The sequence below is a fragment of the Ranitomeya imitator genome, chromosome 3 (assembly GCF_032444005.1).
Source record: "Ranitomeya imitator isolate aRanImi1 chromosome 3, aRanImi1.pri, whole genome shotgun sequence".
Taxonomy (NCBI): domain Eukaryota; kingdom Metazoa; phylum Chordata; class Amphibia; order Anura; family Dendrobatidae; genus Ranitomeya; species Ranitomeya imitator.
This window is the reverse complement of record NC_091284.1, coordinates 27,307,135-27,316,793: the sequence shown is the minus strand read 5'-3', so window position 1 is coordinate 27,316,793 and position 9,659 is coordinate 27,307,135. Positions and strand designations below refer to the sequence as shown.

General features: G+C 44.7%; 1 protein-coding gene across 3 annotated transcripts in view; it reads right to left on the bottom strand.

Annotated features, from left to right (window-relative positions):
* Positions 1–3,453: 3,453 nt before the first annotated feature.
* Positions 3,454–9,659, bottom strand: part of LOC138672545 (nectin-1-like) — a 103,337-nt gene continuing 97,131 nt past the window's right edge. For 2 of the 3 annotated variants that reach the window (XM_069760623.1, XM_069760626.1), the window contains 2 exons: positions 6,663–6,716; positions 3,454–6,003 (listed from right to left, as the gene is read on the bottom strand). In XM_069760623.1, the coding sequence (XP_069616724.1) occupies positions 5,991–6,003; positions 6,663–6,716 (67 nt within the window). In that variant the 3' untranslated portion in view covers positions 3,454–5,990. The remainder of the gene's footprint in view (positions 6,004–6,662; positions 6,717–9,659) is intronic. The other variant, XM_069760625.1, reaches the window with a different exon arrangement.

The following is a 9,659-nucleotide window of genomic DNA, read 5'->3' as shown; positions in this document are numbered from 1 at the left end:
CTGTGGCCAGAGAGTCATCACAATGTGTTATCTGTGGGGTTACATAGGACTGCAGGGGATATCTACTACATTATCTGTACTGAGAGAGTTATCACTGTGTTATCTGTGCTGTTACTTAGGACTGCTGGGGATATCTGCTACATTATCTGTGGCCAGACAGTAATCACAGAGTATTTTCTGTGGTGTTACATAGGACTGCCAGTAACATCTAATATATTATCTGTGATCAGTCATCACCATGTTATCTATGGTGTTACATAGGACTGCAGGCAACATCTACTACATTATCTGTACTAAGAGTTATCACTGTGTTATCTGTGGTGTTACATAGGACTGCAGGTGATGTACTACATTATCTGTAGTCAGAGAATTATCAGTGTGTTATCTGTGGTGTTACATGGGACTTCAGTGGCATCCATTACATTATCTGTACTTAGTTATCTGTGGCGTTACGTGGGATTGCAGGTGACATCTACTACATTATCTGTACTCAGAGAGGTATCACTGTGTTATCTGTGGTGTTACATAGGACTGCAGGTGATGTACTACATTATCTGTAGTCAGAGAATTATCAGTGTATTATCTGTGGTGTTACATGGGACTTCAGTGGCATCTATTACATTATCTGTACTTAGTTATCTGTGGCGTTACGTGGGATTGCAGGTGACATCTACTACATTATCTGTACTCAGAGAGGTATCACTGTGTTATCTGTGGTGTTACATGGGACTGCAGGTGACATCTATTACTGTACATTATCTGTACTCAGTTATCACTGTGATGTGGTGTTACACAGAACACATACAGAATACTCCCACTGATCACAGTATTACTTGTCCCCTCGCCCAATACTATTATACCACGACCTCCTCACACGGCGGGACTGGCCATCTGGCAATTCTGGCAAATGCCAGAAGGGCCTATCTGGTCATGGGCTGCCTTGTCTACTATGTTGTTCACAGAATCGGTGTTCTCAAGACATCCCTATTATTAAGAGTTGTGATGGAGCACAAAGTCACCCCAGCAGGCCACGGGAATCATTAGAAATATTGATCATGTAGTAAATCTTGCTTTCTTCCATCCAGGGAAATATTAGTAATATATTCCATCTGGTGCTTGTGTGGCGCCCCAGGGTCCTGGTCATCACAGTAGCATTGCTTTCCTCACGGGGGGGGGGGGGAGTGATGTTACGTTTGGAAGCGATGAAGGAGATCTTTTATCAGGTAATCACATTGCAGAAAACATTTTCACACTCCAGGCCACAAGGGGGAGCTTTTGATCCTATTTACTAGGTGACTCCCCTATCTATATTGTTGTTTAGAGGGAAAGAGAGTTTTAGATTGTCAGAGAGACAGAAGAGAGCAGATGGGCCTAGAGTGTCAGAAGGTCTGAAGGGGCCGTGTGGTCTGAAGTACTACAGCTCCTTGAAAGGGACATACAAAAAGCCGATCATTGTTCAGTGAGCGTACAAGAGAGCGAAGCACAGGAGAGTAACATCAGGGGAGAACAGCTAAGAGCAGGCTGCCTCCCTCTGAGGCGCAGATAACCGGTAGCTGGACCACCGAGGTTGTAAGGGACTCTACGACTTACATCAGAGACTGGCAGGACAGCCGAACTGCAAGTTACCTGTCCGCCACACACACCTGAGACACAGTAACACATAGAGCCCGGGGCGTGCCAGAGTCCATGTAAAAAGGCTCGAGTTACCTGTCATGCAGGTATTGTCCTATCCTAAATGGGGGACAGAGAGAAGAACTGTGAGGACCTTATCTGAAGCCATAGGCAGTAAGGGACTACAACACCACCGGGCTAGAGGAAGGCTTATAACTCCACCTGGATAAGGGGACTCTGGATTATCTTCCAAGCCGGCCGGACCCTGCCTGCCCTGTGATCTGGTGCCCTGGACTGTGGCTGCCTGAAGTCTTCAGTAAACCAGGTAAAGAGACCGTAAACCTGTGTCCTCGTTCTTTACTGCGCCATTCACCATCCACCATCTACACACTGGGAGCCATGGGGACATACTTCACCTGTGGGAAGTTGTACCATCTAGCTGCCATAACACCACCCCAAAGGACCCCTTAAAGCAGCGTCGGTCCCCACTGACCGAATACCACAGGTGGCGTCACGAGCACAAACTCTAGTCACCAAATCCCTTTAAAGACTTTCCCCTTTTACATTGGCGCCCAGGGCCACGGACCGGGTCGCCACCGTGACATCCCACTGTGAACACCGGACCCAGTACCGAGTACCCCACGGCCCTGGTAGGGCCGCTCACTTGGGGACGGGGACAACACGGGCCTGTGTGATTTCAAATGCCAGGGCTGAATTTCAGTCCCAGTCCGTCCCTGCCTCCATGGCCAGTAAAATAATCACAGACCAGTCATAAGGCAAAACCAAAGAAAAATTAAGTGGACACACAAACTTTATTTATCATGACTATTCAGTTAGAACAATCCTTCACAGTATAAATATGCAAAGCACATGAGCACACCAGACACTCGGAGAAAGACCATAACCATAAGATGATCCCGTAACTAAATTACCCCCTACTAGAAGGACAAAAGCTCCCTAGTACCAATACAAGATAATGCCATGAAAAACAAAGGAAACAAATACCACATCAGCCACAGATTATCATAATGGAATTCAAGAGAAAATATAATGTAATGACATCCCGGAAAGTTATCAATGTATATAATCAGGCTAAAGATAAAGAAAATACACAAAATGAGACCATAAAATAGGCTAGGACTGAGGCTAGTGGATAGGGTTAAGGTTAGGTTTAAGGTTAGGGCTAGGGTTAAGGCTGCGGCTAAAACTAGGACTGAGGCTAGTGGATAGGGTTAAGGTTAGGTTTAAGGTTAGGGCTAGGGTTAAGGCTGAGGCTAAACCTAGGACTGAGGCTAGTGGATAGGGTTAGGGTTAAGGTTAGGTTTAAGGTTAGGGCTAGGGTTAAAGCTGCGGCTAAACCTAGGACTGAGGCTAGTGGATAGGGTTAGGGTTAAGGTTAGGTTTAAGGTTAGGGCTAGGGTTAAAGCTGCGGCTAAACCTAGGACTGAGGCTAGTGGATAGGGTTAAGGTTAGGTTTAAGGTTAGGGCTAGGGTTAAAGCTGCGGCTAAACCTAGGACTGAGGCTAGTGGTTAGGGTTAAGGTTAGGGCTAGGGTTAAGGCTGCGGCTAAACCTAGGACTGAGGCTAGTGGTTAGGGCTAGGGTTAAGGTTAGGGCTTGGGTTAAGATTGGAGCTTTGGCTAAGACTGCGACTAAACCTAAGACTGAGGCTAGGGGCTATGGCTAGGGTTAAAGTGGGAGCTTGGGCTAAAGTTGTCGCTAATCCTAGGGCTGAGGCAAGGGTTAGGACTGGAGATAGGTTTAGGGAAATCCAATTCCACCATTGTTTTTTGGGCTTTGTTTTTGTGGCGTTCATTGTGCGGTACGTACTTTTACAGCTATGTAAAACTTGCATAAATTTTATTTTTATTATTAAAGCAATGAAAAAAATTGTGGTTTGTTGAAAAAATAATTACATTTTGGTTTGTGTCACATTATTCCAAGCGTCTAAGGAGGAACGTTTCTTCTTGCAGACAGTGCCAATCCGGCGTAAGGAGACTTGTAGGCCATACAATGCTCCTCTGTGAGTTTTAATATGTAAATAGCATCTTCACAGAGGAAGAGGACCTCTAGCCCCAGCTATTGGGGGTAGAAAACCTAAAAGTCAATATTACGCTTTCATGAGCCTTGCTACATGATGTAGTATAAGACGCCAAACCAGAAACTCCATTTGCAGACACGTGGTGTTTCGGGGTGTTTGCCCCTCATCAGTGCAAAGCATGAGGTTTGATATGTTTAATTGTTTTTTTTTTTTTTTTTTTAGTTTTTAATTTCTTTCTTATTTTTTTATGGGGGAAAGTAATCAACACTTTAAAAGAACCCCAAATTGGTGTAAATCAAAATGTCAGCTTGTTAAACTAAAACTAAAGTAAGATAAAGAATATAATAAAGATCTCAGAAAATGGCGACAAAATAACAAATTCTTGATTCATAAATTTCAGATTGTTTTTAACCACTAATATATACGTGAACTGTACATGTTGACATCACTGTCATTGTACGGTCTTGGAAGATTTATGTGACGGGTTAATTTTATAATTTAATGAACCCTGAAAAAAGGTGGGGTTGCATCTATTTCATTATTTCACTGCAAGTTGTTTATTTTTCTATTTTTTTTTTCAACTCATTGTATGGTAAAATGAACGGTGTCAATCAAAACTACAACTTGACATTTTGACCTTAACTTGACATTGTGACTTTAAACCCTAATATCGTCTTAAATAATAAAAAAAAAAATGAAAATAGACAATATAACTGTAAGGCTATGTGCACACGTTCAGGATTTCTCGCAGAAAATTCCTGAGAAAAACCTGAAATTTTCTGCAAGAAATCCGCAAGAAATCTGCATGCGTTTTTGCCGCGTTTTTGATGCGTTTTTTTCCGGACATTTCCCACTGCATTTTGTAGTGGGAAATCCGCAAAAAAACACAAAATTAATGAACATGCTGCGTATTTACCGCTATGCGTTTTTTTCGCGGAAAAAAGCGCATCATGTGCACAAAAAATGCGGAATTCATTCTAAATGATGGGATGCTTATTGTATGCATTTTTTTTGCAGTTTTATAGCGTTTTTATCAGGAAAAAACGCGAAAAAACAGCAACGTGTACACACAGCCTAACAGATCATACTACCTGCTACATACTATACTTGATATAGTCATTGCTCTTCTTCACTTCTAAAGTTCATAAATAAGACCGTCGCAATGTGCGCATAAATAATACTGTTATACTGTCAAAATAAGGAATGTTTCCAAAATGTATAAAACGAAAATCAGAGCATAATAGAATAAGAATATCAACTTTTTATCTTAACCTATTCTCTAGTTCTTTGCCCCAGCCTGTTTAAAGGGTTTCTCGTAGAAGTAGTAAACCGCCGGCTGTCGGGCTTCCGCCGAGTCTTGCATTCCATAAAGCCCAACGTCATCATGTTGGATGTGGTGCAATTCAAAGATATGCATCTTTCCCCACATGACAGCGTGGGGCCAAGAGAAGGAAAGACCCCCTGGAAGGAAGATAGAGGAGTGACGAGCTGTTCAGAGGACTGATGGTGGTGGAACAGGTATGAGGAGGCCTGAAGAGAAGAGTTATGATAATAAAAAAAATTGAAATGTAAAGACACTGTAACAGAGAACCAAAGCGGCTTATTGGATAGGACTGATGGGGTCTTGGAGTCGTTTCCATTGTTTCTTCTTGTATTTTTTTGTTTTCCATCATGCTCCAAAAACATCTTGATTTGGCATCTGACGAAACGGATCCATTACAGACAGAAATTGTCCGTGACAGCAATCTGCAGACAGCAACACGGAATAGGGGTCTGCCACCCAAAATAAATAAAATATAAAAAATAATGATAAATTATAGGTGGTCCTGTGAACTGCTGTATGTTGGTCGCTGTGGGTTGTCGAAAAACTTTTTCTCCGTGAGGTGGGCTGAAGAAGGGCTTCTCAACAAGCCTGACATTAGCTATGAGCAGGAAGGTAGCTGATAGAGGTGCCGAGACAGAGGTCGTACTTGGGGTCCTGGGCTTAAGATTATACAAGTGATAGACCGTAGTTTCATTATTCCTTCCGCAATGTATGTAGCGATCTCAGGAGCTGTCTCTACCAACAGCAAGCAGAGCCGACCTCTGCTCCCTGCTGTCAACCCTTTAACTTCCTTGTCAATCTCTAACAGCGGCATTTAAAGGTGTATGGTCTTGGGGTGCAATTTTTCCATGTGCGCATCGGTACTCGGCTGCCAACTTGTCATGTAAGCCGGGGGTCTGCTGAAGGACAATGTGCCCTCCATGAAGGTAGTGCTTTGAAAATCAGACTGTTACTTAAAGCTTCAGAGGAGCATCTGGGTCCAGCGTCTTTGGCTTATTCTCTGTGTCATTTCTCATCATTTTTCATTTCTGTTTGGAAACAAAAGAATTGTAATATTATAGTGATGTCCCCACTCTAAACAGAAAAAAAGAAAGAGAGGATGAATAGGCAGGTAGTTACTAACTACCTGCCTGCTCTGCACGGGAATGATCTGTGCCAGCACAGCTGGCAATTCCCCAGATTCATTTCACCTCCCATCAACAGAGCAGCCCTTCCTCTTCAGCTCTGCTTTGTTGACAGAGAGTCACTGCTGACGTCATGCTGATTGACAGCCAGCTCCTTACTGCCTAACTGCTGGGAACTGGCAGTCAATCAGCACGATTGCCCCAAAATATTTAAATAAATAAACAAACAAAAAACAATAGTTTTAGTAAACAATTTTATTACAGGTGAATCATAATAATTCTTCTATCCAACCCTTATCAATTAACTGGAAAGTGATGTGAATGACTGCTGGGTATTTCTAGTATCACCAAGGTCATTGTTTAAAAAATAAAAAAAATCCTCCACCACTAGGGGGAGCTTACTGTATACTGATTTATTATTGCATTCAATGGGAGTTGTTTAAATCTCAATATAGTGAGCTCCCCCTAGTGGCAGATGGAAGCTGGCAAGTCTTTGCCTTTTAACTGGATTGTGTCTGAGAAATTGGAAAATGTCTATCACAGCAATACTACTATCTTCTCACCTTTCAGATTCATCATCACTGTCTTCCACATTTGTTACTTCTTTAATGTGTACCCTTTAAAAAAACAACAACATTTTTTAAGAGACCTTACTTTTTTCTGTATCAAGAAATTCAGACTAAAAACTGCATGCTAAATTAAGTTTCAATGTTATCATTCTAAAACAGAGGTGAAGAATCTCTGACCCGTGGGCCATTTCCTCCAGCATTTGGACATAATCTAGAGTAGAGGGCAGAATACTTCTGAACATTCTTTATGGGTGAAGGTAGCAAGCTCTGCTCTCCCGTTCCATTTCTCCTATAATAATGTAGCAGCTTTAGTGTCTCATAGGTGATGTATATACAGCAGACTTTGTCTCCCCTACCTGATGTATACAGCAGACTCACCGTCTCCTATGTGATGCATATACAGCAGTTGCAGTGTATCTTATGTGGCACCCCTAGGGGTATTTGCCACAAAAATAGTTACTGACACTAAATACAAATATTAAGATAGCAAAACTGCACTACCACCTCCGGCCAGAAGGGGGAGCTCCAGAGACTCCCCTTGATCCATTCTGGTCTGAGAGAAGAAATGGCAGTTGGGCTAAGGAGCTGATAGTGAGAGGTCATGCAGTTGAATCTCTAACAGCCCTGTGACTGTTTCCAGGCCCAAATCACTGGCCTGAGGAGAAGAGGGATAGAGAAAAAGGACATTGTGAGAACCGGGTAGCATTAATCACTACCCAGAACAGGTGCAAAGACGGATACCGGATCCGTGGCTGTATTCATTATATATAATACAGCAACCGGAAAAACGTGAGGTGATATCAGCTTCACTAGGGCCGGACGCAGCAACAGACACAGAGTTCAGCGGTACTCCCGGAGGGGGTAAACCGATAAAAGGACTCGGGTTGCCCGTCGAACCAGGACCCGGAGGGGACAGATTGGGCCGGCAGCCAGTTCACATACAGCAGCAGGGCCACACAGAAATTGCGCACAATAAGAGGCGAAGACCCCGGCAGGGTCAAAGTAACTCAGAGTTCCCATACAGACTCCGGTGACAGGACTGGTTGTAAATCCTTTTATGTTGAAGTAAACTGGTTAAACGTTTCAGTGCTTCAGTCTTTCATTTGGATAACAGCCATCTATCTAGGATCGGGATCATCACCGCTGGGAGAACCTGCTGCTGATCAAGTAAGTGCCTGTCCCCTCACGATACCCCTTACACTGTGCATTGCCTGAGGCCACAGCACCGGGTCAAGCCACCCGTGACATCCCCCTTAAGAGATAGACCCCATTGGTCCGGTGGTGGGTATCCCGGTCTCCTGGGCGTCACAATTGGCGTCACGAACAGGATTTAGCCAGCCCGTATACCGGGTATTGTGTGCCATGATTGGAGCCCAAAACTGTGAAAACTTGGATGAAAAATCTTGAAAATTGACTTTATTAAAGAAAAATCCATTCCCCATTGAAAACTATTAAAAGTGACTTTTCCCCATTGGTTATAATGAAGTAAAGATGGCCGCCATCCCCTGAGGTGATCACCTCATAACCGTTAGGCACGAGACTGTTAATTGAGCTACGCCATCACCTGAGCCCCAGTCTGACTGAAAAACTTCAGAATCCGCCATTACAGTGCGTGCGGCGGGCGGGAGCAGCAGGGGGCGTGTCATTGTGGGCGGCACCAAGCTGAGCGCTCTGACGTCAGAGCAAGGGGAAAACCGATCCTGCTGCACAGCGGAACGAATCTACACTATCCCGATGGAAGCGGAGGACCGGAAGGGTCCGGATTAACTAAGGGGGCACAGTATGTCGCAGCACGGAGACGCCGCAGCACCCGGCGACGCTAATGCAGCTGAAAGACAGAGTGTCGATAGAGAGTCCGGTAGCGCAGCGGTGCAAGGAGTGGCGCCCATCATGCCGGTGCTGATGCCATATACCCCGGGTGGCCCATGGCTTCCAATGTATGAAGGTGAGCCTAATACCCTTGACGATTTCAGAGAAAAGATGCTGGCCCATTTTGACATGTTCCCCGTGGGTGAAGTTCAGCGTGTTAGTCTCCTGATGATGCAGTTAAGTGGCCATGCTAAGCGAGAAGTCACAGCATGGGCAGCTGACCTAAAAGGCACTGTTGAACGCATATTTGCTGGATTAAAAGCTACATTTGAAACCACTGCCAGCAGCAAAGCTAAAGTACGATTCTTTAATTGCAAACAAAAAGCTAATGAGGGCGTGAGAGACTTTGCCTTAAACCTGCAGGAAGCCCTTAAATCACTTACACTGGCTGAACCCATTTTTAACACCGGAGCGGATAAACTGGTAAGAGATCAATTTATGGAGGGACTCTACACCCCTTCTCACCGGGGGCATGTGAGCATGCTTGTTTTTAAGAACCCTGAATTGACATTTGCCCAATTAAAGGAGAGCGTTATACGTCTCCAGCTGGCAGAGGCACCTCGGGATCAGGAGCCTGCGCAACTCATGGCAGAGGCTCCTCAACAACATGGAGTACCAGTGACATCAGCTATGTCCGGGGCCATTGCTAAGCCCCTGGGGCCCAGTACTAATGAGGCTCTTCAACAAAAGCTTGATTCTTTAACTGATGTTGTTGCTTCAATGGCTAAAACCATGCAGGAGATGAGAGGACCCAAGATGGAGTTGGCAAACCGTAGAGAAGATGTTCCATGGATGAGACCCCGGGGATACCCGACATGGAGAGGACGACCCTGCGACCGCTACCAACCGGATGGACAGCCCATTTGCCGCCGTTGCCAGCAGCCAGGCCACTTTGCACGAGATTGTGATTTAAACGGGAATCCCCTGGGAATGCGGGCCGCTTCGCAGGAATGAACTTTCAAGGCCCAACACCCTGGCACGACAGGTACATCGGAGGACGACCCATTATCCCTATCGTGCTGGACGGAATGCCCCTCAACGCTTTGCTGGACACAGGTTCCCAGATTTCATCTATACCGTATATCCTTTATAAGAGGTACTGGGCTGATGCAGATATTGATA